At 38.8% G+C, this 19,223-nt stretch overlaps 1 protein-coding gene across 2 annotated transcripts in view; it reads right to left on the bottom strand.

Moving 5' to 3' along the window:
- Window positions 1-19,223, bottom strand: part of plcb4b (phospholipase C, beta 4b) — an 87,942-nt gene that overhangs the window by 13,302 nt on the left and 55,417 nt on the right. For both annotated transcript variants that reach the window (XM_074684634.1, XM_074684635.1), the window contains exons 5-22: window positions 18,274-18,354; window positions 17,165-17,224; window positions 13,822-13,965; window positions 7,383-7,462; window positions 7,228-7,281; window positions 4,722-4,803; window positions 4,525-4,625; window positions 4,032-4,089; window positions 3,028-3,136; window positions 2,590-2,800; window positions 2,369-2,462; window positions 2,076-2,155; window positions 1,900-1,984; window positions 1,722-1,812; window positions 1,525-1,620; window positions 1,131-1,276; window positions 306-401; window positions 28-178 (exon numbers count right to left, since the gene is read on the bottom strand). In XM_074684634.1, the coding sequence (XP_074540735.1) occupies window positions 28-178; window positions 306-401; window positions 1,131-1,276; window positions 1,525-1,620; window positions 1,722-1,812; window positions 1,900-1,984; window positions 2,076-2,155; window positions 2,369-2,462; window positions 2,590-2,800; window positions 3,028-3,136; window positions 4,032-4,089; window positions 4,525-4,625; window positions 4,722-4,803; window positions 7,228-7,281; window positions 7,383-7,462; window positions 13,822-13,965; window positions 17,165-17,224; window positions 18,274-18,354 (1,819 nt within the window). The remainder of the gene's footprint in view (window positions 1-27; window positions 179-305; window positions 402-1,130; window positions 1,277-1,524; window positions 1,621-1,721; window positions 1,813-1,899; window positions 1,985-2,075; window positions 2,156-2,368; window positions 2,463-2,589; window positions 2,801-3,027; window positions 3,137-4,031; window positions 4,090-4,524; window positions 4,626-4,721; window positions 4,804-7,227; window positions 7,282-7,382; window positions 7,463-13,821; window positions 13,966-17,164; window positions 17,225-18,273; window positions 18,355-19,223) is intronic.

Raw genomic sequence — 19,223 nt, 5'->3', positions numbered from 1 at the left:
GACAAACAAAGAGAAGTCAGAGCTCACCCTCTGCTACATCAAAACTCTGGAACTTGACCGGCTGTGCGTAGTTGACCATCGCTGACAGATACGGGTGGATGTTAGTGGTGGCTCCTACATACGTGTACTGAGCGATCAGAGCTTCTTCAGAGTTCTCATCTTCTCCTCCTTCTCCACCCTGCACAGGACACACACAAACACACAGGAAGTCTCTCAGTCAGATCTCTCTGACACATAAACCAAACATGATGTTTCAGTAAGAATTGATTAATCAGTGTGAGGGAGAATTTTACTCTCGTACTTACTTTTTTGTTATTCTCTTTGTCAGACGCTTCAGAGATATCTGTGGCATCTGTCATTTCTGTGGCTTCTGACATCTCTGTGGCTTCATCGTCAGGCACCTAGAAACAAAAAACACATAAATGTAAATATTCCTTCACAGCGTCTGCCTCAGCACTTTACAACTTGAAATCCAAATCCACTTTATTTATATAGCACATTTTAAAAACAGACCAATGTTTCCAAAGTGCTGTACAAAAGCAAAAACCATAAAATAAATAAAACATAAAAAAATAAAAACATGAATTAAAATGATAAATAAGATAAAACAAAGACTTTTGAAAGACTCAAAAGATATAAGAAAGATCTGATTATCTTAACTGACCCAACAATAAACCGTTTCTAAATGAGGCATAACTTGAAGGTTGAAAGGAAAATTACTATGATGATTTTTCAAGATTTTTGAAAAGAGCAGCAGAGCTAAAAGTCTGAGTTTTTATTTTTCAATCCCTGTAACTTTTTTGCTTTAGGCCCCTGCAAAACAAAGGTTATAGTGGAGGGTGGAAAGAAACCTCAATGTTGTGTATTTTTAATTTCTACTGGACTTTAAAGGAATTCGATTTTTTTATGAATTTGCTTCGGCACGCAGGATGGATTAAGTTCCATCAAGTCTATCACTTAGGATTTGGGTTTGTTTTAGATTACTATGCCTCTGCCTTTCGTCTGAGGCGCAGTGACTGAAGTTAGACACTAACTGTTATTACAGCAAATGCTTCCGCACACAGCAAACAGTAGAGGTTGGTAGGCTGCTACGCCCGAGGTGACCCTGGCCAGTCCAAATGACAACAAACCTTCTTGATACTGTTGTTTCGTTCTTCTTTCCCCGAGCTGACAGCGTTACTCTGGGAAACACTGTTGGCCTCTTTCTCGCTGGTTGCCTCTGACTGAATGCTGGGGGCCTCTGAATTCAGATCTTTATCCTCAGCCTCCTTTTCTCCTACAATAACAAAAACACATTTAGTCTGGACCACATTTTGTTTAGATCCACAGATCCACAACAGTTTTCTTGTAAGATGATGGATTAAGTGATTTTACTTTACTAAGCACCAAACTGCAGTTAAAAGTTGTGTGTATTGTTTAATATTGTTATATCATGAAATCAGAAGAAGTCACAATGATTTGCTGAACATGTCAGGATAAAACGCTCTCTCCTTCATGTAATGTTGACTCAGACATTGAACTGACCATTCTCTGTGTCCTCCTCATTCTCCTCCCCCATGATGATGGCTGTGGTGTTGGTCTCTCCTGCCTCCATGTGTTTCTTAAAGGCCTCAAGCTGTTCTGTACAACACAAACACATATACAACAAACACCACAATTAGAGAAAAAACAACCCACAAATTTATAATGAACAGTGATGACAGCATTAGATGAGCACTTACTTTGTTCAACTTCAGGTTTCAAGCGTTTGTTTTTGATGAGGATTTTACGTTTAAGGTCATTTGGAGAGGGTAAGGGCCGCCCAGCTTCAATCTGTCCAAAAGAACAAAGTCTCATAAGACCGTGCTCTATACACAGTAAACTCTCAGATACATTATAAACTGAGTGGACAGGACTTACTGGGAAGTTTTCCAAAGGCTGTTTGAGGAGGAAGTCACCAAAGATCTCCTCACAGTACTTGGCCATCTTGTACTGCTGAGGTTTACTGAAGAGATAAACACACAGACAATGTTTAGTGTTTATAAGAATGATCACAAAACCAGTGTGCACTAAAAACCTTAATTATTGCTGCATACCTGCAATGGTTTTCAAAGGACAAGATAACTGGATAATCTGAAGTAACAAACGCTGTCTCCTTGATAGCTTGGATGACATCCTGTCGGAGGAGGATGGGAATGACAAGATGAAGCATGGGAAGAAACAAGGAGGGAAGGAAGGAGAAAGAACAAACCCTGACTTGTGATATCTGGCTTTCAACACTAGAGGGCAGTCACAGCCTATTCAATAAAGACAGAGCTGAAGCAGAAGGAGAAAGAACTGAATCTCTGGCAGGTGAATGGCAGAAACTCAGTGTTGTCTGTATGTTTACCTTAAACAGGATGTCTGTGCACATGGCCTTCCCATGAGTGATGATGGGCTCCTGGTCCTCTCCTTTTCCATCCCAGCAGTCCAACTCCACACATCTGACAGGAAGGAAATACATTAAAAACCTCAGTGGTATGTACAGACTCTGATGGTGTAGCTTCATAATAAAACTATGATGATTCTGCCACAAGCATCCCTCTCAAAGCTTTACATATTCGTTCGTACCTGCATCCAGAAAGCAGGACCTGGCGGTACATCTCTACTGAAGACTTTCCTCCAAACTGTCGTCCTGTCAGGTACGTGTTGTGGGAGGAGGCGATGAAGTAGTGTGCCAGCGGTTGGTCCATTTCTTGATACAGTTCAAGCCGGTCCAAGAAAACTGGAGCATTTTCATCAGACATCAGGTATCTACAGAAGCCATCACTGGACATGAGACCTAGGAAAGAGGGAAATAAATGTTAATTACCACTTCACCTAATGATACTGGCTTTTCAGGGAGCAGCACTGTCAATTAGTTAATTTATGTGAAAGGGAAAAACCAGCAAAGCAGAAAACTGTTCCACTAACTTAATGCACCAGACTGTAGTATCACAGTTTCACAGGCAGATGGCAGTACAGTCTAAACTATCTCTGCCTCGTCTTCCCCTCCCCGCCTCTCTTTACCTTTCTTCTTAAGTGCATCGTCTCTTTCGTATTTCTCGATGATCTGCATCGCTCTCTTGGGGTCATAGAACGGGAACAGGATCTCATTTAACCGGGGGTCACGCTGGTTCTAGGGAGCAACACATGCAAACATATTAATCCAAAAACATTTTGTTTACTCACTTCCTGACAAACTAGATGCAGTAACAAAATAAGCTCACATGGACACACAGGACAGGGGATCAACAAAGTGCAACATGGGACAAGAGGCCAACAGTGCTTATTTCAAGAGCTGTCATTTTAGTTTGGGTGACTGCAGTAGATCAATCTACTCCCTTTAAGAATCATAAAATAAAAAGCAGGATCTATCAAACAAATTGATTCTGAGCTGTTGGCAAAAAAACTAAGAGCCAAACTTGCAGGTGCAGTGATTACATGTTTGTTTAAAAGCTACGAGGTTGTGTGTTGAGAGGTTCAAGGCAGCTCTACTTTATGAGAACAACAGCATCAAATCATCATTACACACCACTACCCACTCACACAGCCGGGTGGGAATTCATCTAACCAACACTTCGGCTCCATTGGCAGGTCTGATGAAGCAGCACACATGCAGTGGGAGACTAAGCAGGTATTCAGCCACACAGAGGAGCACAACCACAGAAAACAGACGCAGACAGCAGGAAGCAACAGGATAAAAAGCCTCTACCCTCCAATTGCCATGGCAACACCAATCAGACACAAGGAGGCAAGCCGCGGCAGGGAAACATGAGGGATAGGATGAGGGTGGCGATGCAGGGTTGGGGAGTTGGTCGAAGTTGCTCTTGCAGGCTGACTGGTAGTTAAACATCTTTTAGGTCTCTCTTGTCTGAGTTTCAGGAGAAAAAACTTTATAGATGCTCAGTCCTGACTGAAAGGCAACTTCTACCACCTACCTCAGGATGGGAGAGTGTGGTAAAGCAGGGGGGTCACAGAGGGCACAGGCAAGCAAAATACACAGAGAAGTTAATGAATGATAAAGAGCTTACTTCATTCAGAAAGCTGACTAACTGGTCTACAGTTAAATAATCAGTTTTGTTCCCATTGCTGCAAAGGAATTAATTAGAAAACAAACCGTTATGCTTCTGGAAATAAACATCTCACAGTCATTCGTACTGTTAAAGTTAGAAAGCAGTCTTTAAAAGAGCATCACACTGATATGTTACACTTTTAGTAATAATATGTTAATCCTCATTTTTTATTCATCATGTTCTGTCAAAGCAGGTTAGGCTGTCCAGACATAGTTAGTGTAGCAGGCGCAGAAATATTTGTCCAGATTATTTCCAGCATGATGCAGAATTCACACTGAAGAAATACACAAAACTAAGCCCTGTGTACTGTGGCTCTGTTAAAGTGCAGGGTAAGATGAGTGTAAAAGAAGGCAAGAGTACAATTGTTAAAATGTTTATTTGAAACTCTAAATTATTATGTCTGAAAGTAAGATAAAGCGGATGAAAGAATGAAACAAATGGAGAGGCTCACATTTTCTTGAAGAGTTCCTCAATGTCTGTCCGAGGGCAGATCTTCTGTGTGAGCGCGTAGAAAATATCAAAGGTGAAATCTGATGGTTCAATCTCGTCATTCTGTGGAAGATGAACATGGCAACCAAAAAAAGCAGGTGAGCAATGATCATACAGGCTGACAGTAATTCTCTACAACTAACAGCAAGACAGTCTGACCTTTCCACTTGGAAGACCAAGATCCTTTAGGGCCTGAAAGATCCCCTTCTCCGTCTTCCCTGATGCAAATGTTCGAGTTATGCTGTGAGAAGAGAAATAGAGACATGCAGGAGGAAGAGGGACAATAAATGAGAAATTGTCAAAAGTGAGATGGGACTGTGGTTTGATCTATATACTGGCTTCAAATCTTCAAGCATCAAAGACCCAAGACAGGGTATCTGCAGGTTTCAGCAAATTAAATTTAAGAGTTTTTAAGACTTTTTAATGCCACCTTGAATGAAATTTAAGGAAAACGCTGCAAGTACACACAATGGTCTGGGATTTCTGCTGTATTGCAATCTAAACAGACATCATCTAGCCAACCCTTAATAAATTTGCACTTGCTCATAGTCCCAGACTGGCTAGCTAGCATGCAGATACTTTATATCACAGTGATTAAAGCTGAAAAAAATGACTGAAAATTTTATTCCTAAAGAAAGAAAACAACAGGAGTGATTTTTCTACTTTAGGAATAAAATTGACACGTTTTTCTTGTTTGAAGCTAAAGACCTGGACTGACAGATATGAGCTTGCCTCTATTTTAACAAATCTGATCTAAAGTCTAGCAAATTTTATTGCTGTACAGAGTTACAGAAGCAAAAACTGTGCTATATATCCTCTGAATAAGTTATAGCAGGGGTCCTCAACCTGCGGCTCTGGAGCCTCATGTGGCTCTTTGACTCCTTTGCAGTGGCTCCTTGTAGCTTTAAAAAAGTATAATCGATAGAGAATTTTTTTTGTAATTTTTCTTACAAAGGGTATTAATGAACAACACAGACACTAAACATAATCACAGTTTAACATTTTGTTGTACTAGATATGTTAAACCTCTTGCAACAAAGCTTTTACATTTTTTTATTTTTATTATTTCAATTTTTTTTATTTGAATTTTCTTTTTACATTTTTTCAAATTTAAAAAAAGGGGAGATTATGCAAATTTTTGACGTTGTTATTTAAATCCTATTTCTTAAACTTGTTTTGCATTTTTAGAATTTTTTTCAAACAATTTTTTAGAAATTTTTTACAACTTTTTTTGAAAGTTAAGAAAAATTTTGAAATTGCATAATTTATGTTCAACAAATTTTTTTTTTTTTTGAAATTTCAACATTTTTGCATGTTTTTTGCACATTTTTTTTAAACAATTTTTCAAATTTTTAGATAATTATTTACTAGATTATTAGTTAGTTTAGAATTTTATACACTTTTTTATCTTTATTGTGAAGATGAAGTATATTTTGCGGCTCTTAAATGTTTTTCATCTAGGTGAGCTGTGGCAAAATGGCTCTTTTGAAAGTAAAGGTTGCAGACCCCCGAGTAAAAGTGTAATAAAAAGTCAACAAAGTTAGGGGGTCTAGAGGAATATCCCCCAGAGGAAAAATCTAGCTTTTTTAATGTCAAAGAAAGCCTTTTGGAGCATTTTAAATTAGATTAGGATAAATGAGGACCTGTTTTTTTTTTTTTTACTAATCAGGACAGTGGAATAAGAAGTCTTCTCTGTTTTTGATCTTAAGCAGCTTTAAGTAGTAACAACACATACAGACCCTTCAACAAGTTACTGAAGTTAGAGTATAAACACATCAGAATTTACCTTTACCAGAATATTAACTTTATATATATTTAAAACACATCAATGTGCTCCTCAGTTTGTTAAGTGTAAACATTCATTATAAAGTCTCATTTTTCTGTTCCTCCATTGTAGACTGTTGCTTGTGATGCAGCTGTACCCACTAAGTATTGTAGACTTATCAATCTGGTTACTTTAAGGTCACATAGACCAACCACGCAGAGAAGGCAGAGGAGGTAAGAGTACAAAAAGAGAAGGCTATGAAGGACATGTCTAAAAAGCTGAAGATTGAGCGTGAAGTTAACACAGTATAGGTTTAAGGTCTGATGAATGGAAAAGTAAATGTCTCAGACTCTGACAGTGATGAGTCAGAAAGTCTCAACCAGGTGAGGCTCTGATTCATGCGGTCCTGTTCACCTTGTTGTTTTTTTATCATTGGTACAAATGTACTGTGAGTAATAACAGCTCTGAGAAGACTACGGATCCAACAGTTACCATAGACACAGCTCATACTGTTCAGACTAGCTTCAGAGAAAAACATTTTTTATTCCTTTCTGAAAACAGCATCCTGATTAGTGTACGTCGTAAAATTTTGACCTTTAGAGTAAGTAGCTAGCAATTTACCTTTAAGGTTGGATACGACTCCACCACTTTGCTTCACGACTCTGTTCACCCTGATATTACAGCTCATTACACTTTCTCCCTGACACACAAGTCATGGATACACAACACTGATTTAAAGTTTTGAAAAGTCTCAAAGATGTGATCTTCAGGCTTGGTAAAATTATGTGTTCTGAACTTATACAGCAGCCCAAACATAACACATGATACATAGAAGCTTCAAACAAGACAAAACATGTTTTTTTTAACACCCTGATAAAATATGGAACAATTCATTCTTACCCTCTCACAGGTATTTTTCCATTCACATTAGTCAGGAAACACATCCTCATCCAACTAAACAACAGAAAGGAATGAAAAAGCAGAGAAAAACACAGATTAGAGAAAAGGTCTGATTTCTACAGGGCACCAAAAGTTCAGGGAGAAACTGCACTCACTGTTTCTTCAAGCAGGTCATTGGACAGACGTTGTTGGCCTTAAAGTTGTGGATTACTGACCTCAAACCCTCGATCCATTTCTGTAAACAAACAAGTACGAGGATTGAAGACACTCTGTAAACACACTGACCAACTTAACACCACACACACACAGCAGTCAAGAGGGGAGCGAGCATAGTGATTAGAAGTGGGTGTCTTTGGGGAAATAACACAAGCTAATTACCTGTCTCTTTATACACACACAAACAGACTGGCAAGTGCCTTGACACACACACACACACACACACACACACACACACACACACACACACACACACACACACACACCACACACAAATACAAAGATAAACTCAGTAGTCTGTTGCAGGGCTGCTAACAGTGACAGTAAACAGTAAACAAACAGGAGACCTTGTAGCTTTACATGAATTCACCGCTAACTCCATCAAAACAAACGTCACAGATGATGACACAGTGTATTTTTGACCCTTCTGTTTTTCCGTTGGTAACTACTAACTCTCCTCATTAAGCAGTTTACAGGTAGTCTGTTTGGACGTGTGGGGTACATGAAGCCGTGTTTGTGAGTGTGTGTTTGTGTAACCATGTCTCTGCTGATGTAAATAACTCTGTCATCTCCCGAGGTCTGCTACTTAGAGCCACCTGCATGCAGCAAGGTGCTGATGGTGTCATGGTGTGTTTGATGTTGCGTGTCTGTGTAGGGGGACAGGAATAGCAGGAATAACTTTGTTTTCAATTACAGATGAGTATCTGGATCCATTAATGAGCATGAGTGTGTTTCTGTGTGTGCTCGTTTCCTCACTACCCATCAGGCTGAAGGCTGTTGTATGATATCACTGGCAGCCCTGCAGCAGTGAACTCCCCGGAGTGCAAACATCATTTATAACACCCATCAGTACAAAAACAGCCCCTTGTGGGAAACGCTTCAACACCAACCACCAGATAGTGCCAAAAAATGATCTGTGCTGGCACAAAGGATAGATTTCCTTTTGGATGAGTTTGGGTTTGATTTTGAATTTTACTGACATTTTCCTGTCACCGCTAATGGACTGAATGAATGAAGGATTTCATAAAAAACATTTTCATCAAGGCCAAGAGGGAGCGGTGGCTTTATATCTTTCATGCTGTATTTTTTTTCTCTTCTAGCAGGCGTTTATTACTTACTGCAACACTTTAATACCTTTCATAGGCAGACATTTGCCTATGACATATCCTGGTCACAATGAAAAGCAAAAAAACTAAAAGTTTATAGAAAAAGTTGGGGTCTTATAGCAAACCTCCCTACTTGGTTTAACTAACTCAATATGCTATAACACTAAGGGCTCTAATTTCGTGGCGCAGCGCAGGGGACGCAAGCCTGGCGCACCCTGGGCAGTGCTAATTTCGTGCGGCGCACCGCCGTGCGCTGCCAATTTGACAATTTGGTAGATCATCTGTGCAGAGATGTGTGACTGCGCACCAGGGGGAGTTGACGGCACACCAGGGGGAGGTGTCAGCAGATTCATGTTGGGGCAGTGACAATTTTGTGCCAAAAACAGTGCCGAAAGTTTGCTGAAAGCTCGCCAGCTCCAACCTGGTCTATTCTCGGCGCAAAGCATAGCGCACCCTCCGCAGCTGTAATTTGGTGACAGGCGCACATGTGCGCACATGTCAACAAAGCCTCAGATGCAGGTTTCCAGAGTGTCAGCCACATTTTAATGCAATAAACAATCACAGCAATCACTATTTAATGTAACCGTCTGAACCAGCAAATACATTTATATCTATATTAACTGTCCCGTCACATCTGATGTCAGATTAAAGCCGTTTGTCATAATGAAAAGTTAACCTGACGGCAGCTGGAAGTTTGATGCACATCTTACAATTAAACAAAAAACAGCCTTAACCTCTGATACTGAGTATATATCTGGTTTCTCTCATTGCATTTAATTCAAAGAAAAGAGGGAGAGAAAAGACGAAGAAAAAAACAGACAAAATAAATGTATGTCACTCAGGATTTACCCGTGATTTCCCATATTCCTCTGTTTTAGTCTTTATTTTGAACGTGATCTAAAAAGATGGAGTACATTATTGTAAGGAGGATGAGGCAGAGACACCGGGAGAGTATACAGTATATCACCAAAGGTTCTGCTATTTGGCGATGACAAACCAGGAGTGCAGGTGGATCAAAAGTATTCTGAATGGATAAGCCAGCTGTGTAACTGCCTCTTAATTTTGTACTCCTATTAATGACAAAGGAACAGATTAAATCTGTCCCGGGAGCTGGCCCACACGGTGACGCGCGTCGTGTCCTCCGTTGCGCCCGGCTGTCCATTCTCCTGCTGCAGGGACAGCGGCTCTGACCGTCTCCGCTACCAGCACTCTCTCCGCAGTGCTGTGGATCACTCAGACCAATCAGACGCTGCCCCTCGGCCGCAGGGCATTTAAAGGTGAGGAGAGGCGCTCATTTGATTGGTGAAAACAGCGCTCGGCTGTGTTAAACCCACTCACGGCTTTTCTCCTCCCTCTCTGCCATTTGCGCGGAGGGAGGCGCAGCTCTGCGCACCCCTGCGCACCCCTGCACCTTGACTGCGCCTCTCTTGGCACTGCAGGAAACTTGCAAAGTGCGCCGGTCACGCCCTGTGCGCACGTCGAAGGCCGGCGCAGGGCAGGTGCGCCTGCGCCTGGTCTACGAAATTAGAGCCCTAAGAGTTTAGAGACTACGACTATGCCTGTCACTGATTAATCAAGATCGGCCAAAATGTAGCCGATTATAAAAAAATTTGCTCTGCAGAAATTCTGTCGCTCCTGCTCCTGTGTGTCTGTGTGTTGGGCTGCACACTGCCCGAGTGCCTGCCCCCTCCGTCCTATAGAACGTCGTTTTAACGTCATGTTAGTTGCTCATTGTGTGTTTACAGTTTAACTTATTTTCTACTTACTGTATTAAGTTTGACTTCTTTATTTATTATTATGTTTACAGCTTGTTCTTATTTATCATTGGTTTAAACTACTGTTCTTATGTTGACAGTTTTATTATTAAGGTTCCTTGTTTTAATTTAATAGTGTTCTGTCTTGAATCATATGGGTAATATAATTTGTGTTCATATACAGTATATATCCTGTGTATATTAATGAATTTATTATATATATATATATATATATATATATATATATATATATATATATATATCAGTCGACATATCAGATATCGGCCTATATATTGGATATCGTTTTTTTTTTTGCCCCCAGTATCGGCATCGGCCCCAAAAATCCCATATCGGTCGGGCTCTAGTTGCTATTTATTTATTTCTCTTTTTAACTTCTGTCTGGAAGTTTTTGTTATTGCTCCTTTTTTAGGCTATATGACCATGTAATCACATTTCGCTGTACCTTTAGCATTTATTCCTGTATTATGTTTGAAAATATATAAAGATTGTATATCCTAGGAAAGTTTATTTGAATAAAGAGACATTTATCCTTTATTTTTTCTTAGGCTTAAAATGAATCAACACTCATTTTATTGCTGTTTGTCTGGACCTATAGTCCACTCTGTATTTTTACTAAATAAAACATATTTCATGTATGCTCCCTTCTGTTTCTCCTGACATTTTTTTCCCTTTCATTTCTTATATTTAAAAAAAAAACAACAAATAATAAAGCTGGTGATATTTCAAACTGTGTATCAGAAAGAGTATACATCGGCAAATGCCAACAACAAACAAACTGTGTGGTCAGATCCTTACCAAGCTGAACCCCTTCCCGTAACGGACCCACAGTGTTGCCTAATGACTATTTAAAGCCTGTCAATGAGCCACATTGTTGCACTTGAGCCTTCATCACCACAAACAGCAGCATTGCGGTCTATTTCGAAGCAGTCCCACACAAAACATCCTGCTGCGTTGAACAGTCACTAGCATAGAAAATGACCATTAATCTCCAGCTAGAAATAATCCAAAACAAATGAGTACTGTTTCAGAAAAATGGCAGTGTCCAGCTGTTTGGGGAAAACACTCAGCCTTTTAAAAATCAAGAAAAGCTTTTGTGACTAATTCTGAGATTAAAATCCCCAATAGAAACAAAAGGTCTTTGTGTAACCGACAGAAACCAAAACTGGCTATTAATGGTGTAAGAAATGAAATATACCCAGAATACCCTCTGCTTTGGATTACAACCACCACAGGCTTTTATTTCTCCAAGTGTAGTGTTACCCACTATGCCCCGGTGACTCTGCCGTTTCTTTTTTTGTCTTAGAAGGATCATTCTTCAAATACGGATCAACTCAGCTCCTGGAAACCGACATTCAATCTGCAGATACTGTTATTTTAGGTTAACACTGTATATCCCCATCACGAAACCATGACTCCCATCTCTACAAAAGGCTTTAATCAGATTCTTGCGAGAATACTTATAATATTGAGGAAAAATGGGTAACTTTGTAACAGCAGTCAAACAGAATTTGACTGGAAAATCAAAATCAGATTTTTTCATACTCCTTTGGTTATTTCAGATTTTGTTAAAGATCCGTCAGCAGCTTCATGTTGGAGACAGTGCGGCAAAGTAGGAGATCATACACACAGATTCTGGGATTGTTCAGTTATTTTTGAATACTAGGAAATATTAAAGAAGAAACTGAGAAAGTTATGTTTTATTTACTTAAAGTTATACCGGTTGACCTTTTCTGCTGACCAAAAATATATTCTGAGTATTTTAATGCTGGTTGCAAAGTAAACTTTAACAGCAACCCTAAATCACTGAATGTGTCTGAATGGAAGCAGAGGTTGAGACACATGTATCTCATGGAAAGAATGACTGTATCACTTCAGTTCAAAACTGACCTTTTTGATAAGAGTTGGAGTATTGTCGAAAATTATATGATATTGTGACATGTTTGGGTTGTTGATGCTGTTCTTTAGGTGATGAAAACAGCCCAAACATGATGCAAATGTTTATCTAATAATCATTTATTTACTGTCTGTATGTCTTTTTTTGTAACATTGCATTGTATGTAGGGAAGAGTACCGAATTAGGTTCTTTTATAGGTACCAACCGAAATCTGTCAAAAGTACAGAGAACCGATTCACAAAAAATCAAAAGGTACCATGTTTAGGTACCTAAATGCATCTTTGTGACTATGAGGGAGAGGAAGAGTAGGCGTTTTTCCATGTTGGACATACACACAGCATTACAAGGTTATATATTAAAGAATAAATATGTCAAATTGAAAGACAAAACAAAAAATATCATAAAACAAATTGATGTTTTTACCAAAAAAGCACAAAAAGTACCAAAAACTGGTACCGTTAAGAACTGGTACCCATTGCCAGGTACCGGGTATTGGTACCGTATTATTTCATATGTGAAAGGTACCCATCCCTAATTGTATGATGTATATCAGATGTGCAGTTACAGTATATTATATATATATATATATTATATATTCTTGAATTTCCCTCCGGGGATTAATAAAGTATGACTTATCTTATCTTATCTTATATGCAGCAGTATCGTTGTATGTATGCAATATGTTTTGTATGTAATATGTTTTGCACCTTCTTTAATTTTAAATCACAGACACTGTCTGATCAGATATCTTCAACTGTTAAACTGCAAAAAAATAAATGAATTAAAAGCTCAAAAAAAAAAAAAGAAGAAGAACTGTATATCTGTGATTGTGTGTTTGCCAGCAGGGGTCAGCAATAATAATGTCAGCAGATTAAATAAGACAGAGAGCAGTGGAGGTACCAAGTGTCTTTGCCAATGTATGTATGAAAAACAAATGATGAGTAAGACAAATCAGAAGGGGAAGCAAAAGGTTGCAAAGGTGTTTTGTTTTACTCTACAAGCCAGTCAGATTTGCCTGAGAGCTTTTTTCCTAAATGAGTGGGAAGAAAAACAGAGTAAAAAATACAGACAGAGAAAGAGGGAGGGTGCAAACTAAGAGCAAGACAGAAAGGATGAGAAAATAACAGTAAAAGCAGGAGTGCGGGAGGAACTGAGGGAGATAGATATGGGTAGAGGCAGAGGAGTATGACTCATTCCAAATGTGTCTATTTACCCGAGTGAACCAAGGCCAGATCTGCTGTGTGTGGGTGATGGCATATGAACCATTCACCTGGCAATGGGCTTCGTCTGTGAATTAAATATTTGCTGTGGCTATGTTCCAAAAGCCTTTATAGGAAATGGAAATGATGAATGAATTAGGGGTGTACTCCAAATGCAGAGGAAGAGTTTCCCTTGGCGTGGTTTCTAGACCACATTTTTGTTCAGACCACCATGCACACACGAGTCAAAACACTATCTGCAGAATGTAAGAGTGAATTTTTTAGTTAGATGAATGGGAAGACAAAAAGCAGCCTCTGTAACCATGCTCTGAGCTCAAGCGCTGCGCAACAAAATCATCCTCACAGCAGTGATGTGTGGAAATACAGAGCATGCGTGTGTTTACCCGGGCTGTGTCAGGGTTCTCTGCCACCATGAACATGAAGCTAAGGTTGACCAGGTCTGTGCCGCTGCAGATGCAGATGATGCAGCCTTCCAAGTCTGCCTCCGTCTTTCCAAGAGCCTCGAATGATGACAAGATCTTGGGGTCCTGTGGAAGAAAGAAAGAAAAACGGTTGTCAAGGGATGCTGTCAGGAAGACACATGAACAGAAACAGAAAGTGAAAAATCTAGGAGAGAAACATGGGGCGAAATTGTTGAATGCTTTATAGATTTCCAGGAATTGCAAAAATTAAGAGTAGTAGAGGCCATCAAAAATAAATAATTTCCCCTTTATTCTCTTTTTTATTCTTTTCACTGACAGTTTATAAATAATAATAACTGAAATGTTTAATGTAGTTATGCAAAGTGTCAGGGTGTTAAAAGTTAGGATGGGTTCACTTCCTACACTTTGCAGTTCTTAAATCTCAAAGTCAACGACAGCGATACTGTCAGGAAGGAGCAGATTAAAATAACTAATTCCATGGATGATTGAAAGAAGAGCGACACTCCAGACACCTCTTCATTAGAGCAGGTCTGAGAAGGTTAACAGAAACGGCAATGAAAGAGGTCCACACCTCAGACAAGTGCTGAGTAAGCTGTTACTTAAGGAAAATTTTGCAGGTATTGTAGATGTAGTAAAATGCATATTTTAGCATGTCAAGCTCTTTATGGCTTTGGTCTAGTCTCAGTCAATAAAAAGTCATTAAATTTTCTTCAAACGTATTTATTGAGGCAAAATAGAAACTAGAATATAGGTTTTTCAAAGTATTTTAACACACACAATAAGTTATATTTTACTCTTGGAACATGTCAGCTTGTGAAATACCTTAGTTGAATGATTTAGCCCTGGACTCTTTCAGCAATGTAAAAGCTTCAGTCACAAAAGTGAAAATTTATAGGAGTGAACCTAATTCCAAGCCAAGAAAAAAGACACTCCTGGCCTTGATGGATATATTCATTTTTTAATTCAAATTAAACTGATTTGAACAGACGTGTCCGTATCATTAAGGGTGGTTGCTGCATGTATGAGCACGGACTGACTTACTGGAGAGACATCCAGCACATGGTACTTTAAACTGCATCTCCAGTTTTGACGAATAAGAGACGATCAAAACTGCAAAAGGTCTTGCTAAATATGCCGTCTGTCTCACAACAACCTGCTCAGAATGAGAGGTGAGAACTCTTCTCCCTCATGATCTAAATTTCAAGTTTGAAATCTTCTGTATTATTTTGTAAGCATGATTCAACGTTTAAAATATTCAAAGATGATATATGCATCTGATAAGGCATTTGACCTCCTCCAAACTTCAGATCCATCCTCAAGTGTTTATGTTAAAGGAAAACTGGTGACCTTGTCAACTGGTAACTTTCATGCAATATGCATCTTTTGCTGAAGCTTTTACTTCTGTATAAAAAGCACATCTGCTGAGCATATTCTGACATTATGATCAAAAGATAGATTGGAGTGAATTCATGAAGACTTTCACTTCAACAGTTACCATTACAACAAGCTTTCTACTATGAAAAGTGTTAATGATACACCTGGCTTTTGTTTACCTGAAGTAGTGGGAAAAAGAGACTGACATAATGTAAGGACAACCTGGTGCTGTGTGCTTTGGCTAAATGTGCAATAATGGTGAATGACCAAGGGTTAAAAAACAAGAATGTCTTTTCATCTGAACGCAAAAACAAGCAAACAAGCCATATAACAGTGAAAAAAACACATGAGTTTCTTTGAAGAAAAAATGGAGAAGAGATGTTTTTAAAAACAAAGCAAAACAAAACAAAGAAAAAAATGTAAATCTATATAATATTTATGCAAATGCCGATATGCACAGGACTCAAATGTACTTCACTTATTTAAGGGTCAAAGATCTGAGCATTTCACAAAGCTCACTATTATCTTTCCATTGGTAAATTTGACTTTTACTAAGACCTGTGCAAACTTGTCTGTAGGACCAAACAAATAAAAGAAAGAAAAAAAAAACAGATTGAAACACAAAAGAGAACTTACTTAGTTAAACCATGTAAACTTAAGATTCAAAAAGGAGCCATAAGAAACGTTTGAAAAAAAAAGATTTAAAAAAAACTAACAAGTGGTACCACTCCTAACTCTAATACTCATCTATGAACAATGTGTAGATCATCCCTGAAGTAGAAAATGTTAACGATATGACGTACAAAAGGAAAAGAAACGACCATAATTAGTGATACCACATTTATTGATGAAACTGCATGAGTCATGGCCCTGGCTTTTTCATCTCCACATCTCCAGAAAAAGTCTTCTATAGCCTCCTGTGACCTCTGGTTCAATCAGTGTAACAAAAATGACAAAATAAAAACACAGCAGTCAGCCTGCTACTATTATCCCCTCGAAAGAGAGTAAAGTATTTCTATTACACGACTGAATTAACAGCAACAGGCAGCAGGCTCTCCTGTCTCAGAGCCTCTGCCGGCAATCATCCAATACAATTCATCTCTCCTTGCTCATTGGATTATCTGAAACAGCTCTGGGGGCTTGTGTAACCGTGTTAGCCTCTGAGGAGAAGCCCTGCTATCAGCTCCTCTTAGTCTGCTACTTACAGGACAGCACAGAGCCTTTGAACAAACAGGAGGAGCTGCTATCAGGCTGCAGTATCTGTGTACGTGCCCTTACACATGTACATACACACGTCCGCACTGAGCAAACAGACCAGCTCCTGCTGTCAACATTGCACACACAACCTGGTAATGGTTATGTGTACAAATGGTGTACACAAGTGTCTCCTGTCAGGCTCCTGACTTCTACTGGCTTGACTGGTTTGTACCCTAATTGGAGGCAGGCATCCACGTGGGTATTCCCAAACAGCTTTTATAATTCATCTGGTCCGCATGGAGACAAATACTATGATATCATGTGTCACTGTTCGAGCCAAATGACACGAATCAATATTTAATATAAAGAGAAACAATACAGCTTTGAGTTTCTACATATCTGGACCTATATCGCTTCACAAAAACAAAAACAGATAGCTTGCCATCTGCAATAAAAAAAGTAAAATTCAGTAGTTTAGTTGGTTGATGTGTTTAATCTTTCTGCTTTATTTGTTGCTTTGGTGCATCTGGGTGAGATTGAGGCCCATCACAGAGTCCCAGATCAAAAGAATATGCAGCTCTTGCCTCTGTTAAGTAAAGCATGAATAACTTGAGGATGTGTTTTTCTCTCCAGATTTTACTGTTGGAGTGAGACATTGAATGATTGGAGGGAAGGGTAGAGAGTATTGTAAAATCAGACACACACACACAAAAAGTGTTTTCCGAAGTCTCACCTTTGGGACAGCTCCAACTCGAATGCTGTTGATAAGGGAACACTCCAGAACCTGGCCTTCCTGCAGGAATGATACACAAAAATGTTACTTTCTTAAAGAAAGGTAAAAAGTGACGATCAAGGGAGAGGAGGACAAAACTTAAGACAAAGGAGTCACAGGGAGTTTTGTTTGTGATTTTTGTTCAATCATTTCAGCGATGAGTTGTTGATTTTTTTGCGTGAAACATCAGAAGCAGCTCATCCAAGTTTTTCTCATAATCAAGTTGGAAATAAGCATAGCATTTCTTTCTTTCTATAACTTAGTCACATTAGTTGTTTGAACAATAACTGGTTCAGTTTGAGAGTTTGATTCCCAGGGGAACAGTCTCTACTTCCCTTTCACATCACATGTGATGGGCAAGTACAAAGTATGGATGACAAGTTATTTGTTGTGTGCCTTAGATGTTTAGTTTCCAGGCAGCACACTTTGATGGCTGATTACCTTGAATACTAAACTAACACACTCGAGCCGCAAACTGCAGAATAAATATGCTGTCAAAATTTTTTTTGACAGGGATTAAAGTTCCTCTAAAACATTTAAATATCTGAACAGTCCTACTAAGACTTGAAAGTCTCATGGGGGTTGACAGCAATTCATTTTATTTCATAATTGTGAAAAGTTGCTGTATGTCAACACCTCAGGTAATTCATCTGTTATGATGTTAAACTGTTTGCTCTAAACACCAGACTGTTTGAGTTATAAAAATAAAAGCAGCTGTAACTACCTCAGGCTTATTTGTTGAGCCATTTCATTGATAACATGTCAGTAATACATTCTTATAAAGTGGATCATGTTTAATTAGGATCTCAGGGATGGATGGGGGGGAAAAAAACCTATTTTTTAAAAATTCTATTGATAATAAATAGTAAAAAAAACAAAAAAAACAAATAATAATAAATTATTTTTAATAATACATTATTTTTAATAATAAATTAAAAATAAATAATTAGAAAATAATTTATTATCTAATTCTATAGTAAAACATTTTTTTATTCTTGATGAAATAAAAATAATAATACCTTTCTTAAAAAAAGACTAAAAACAAGTCAATCTCAAGCTGGAGGCCGTACCTTTCCCTCACTTTTCCATGTAATGAAAAAGCCGAACTCGTCCACCATCACCTTACTGTTGGGCTCAAAGATGTACGGGTCCTGTGGAGGAGGAAGAAAAAAACATTCAGGGTTTTATGTGACATGGAGAGACATTAAACTGCCGACAAGTTGAAGAAACACTCTGAGTTTATACAACCAGGCACACAGATGCCGCTCTCACTCATCTCTTAAGATGAACCTGTCATCCTGAGGACACACACAAAGTACATACAATATGAACTAGCACACACACACACACACACACACACACACACACACACACACACAGTTCAGAAGAGATGAAACCTATTCAAGGCAAAGAAAGTGGGATGAATGTAGTTGCACTGAAGTGTAAAATGCAAACATCAGCTGCATGTTAGACCTTAGACAACCCTGTTTGAGGTTTTTGTCGGTCCTTTTGTGTGTGCCTTTGATCCTGTGCGCCAAGGTACGATGACACTGTAAACTTTGATGTCTTTTCTTTTAGCATGTGTGCAACACACAGCAACCTGTATTACGCTCAACAGGAGCATGTAAGCGGAAACCCCACCAGCAGTAGTCAGCTTATCTTTACCCCTCACACTTTTGTTGCTCTGATGAATGCACAGGCCAAAGTATTACAGTGTTATTAATGAAAGTCACACATCTCACAAGGAGTAAGCTAGGGAGACAAAACAGAAGTGGAAACGGATGCTGGGTTATGCTGGGTCACACTAATATTAACAATAGGGAACAGGGTGACACACACACGCACACACATCAGTTATTAATTAAGGATGTTGTCTCCGTGTAAATAGGACTACGCTGGCTCGCTCTCTGGAACTGTCATGTAATCTAAAACCATCATAAAAACAATTGACAATCCCATTTCCATTAAGAACACAGTGAGACTTGTGTAAGTGCTGTTAAAAGCCTGGCTCTCTTTCATC

Source organism: Halichoeres trimaculatus, unplaced genomic scaffold, assembly GCF_033239565.1.
Source record: "Halichoeres trimaculatus isolate MK-OKI-2021-1 unplaced genomic scaffold, fHalTri1.1 fHalTri1_scaffold_13, whole genome shotgun sequence".
NCBI lineage: Eukaryota > Metazoa > Chordata > Actinopteri > Labriformes > Labridae > Halichoeres > Halichoeres trimaculatus.
This window is presented reverse-complemented; position numbering and strand designations above follow the sequence as displayed.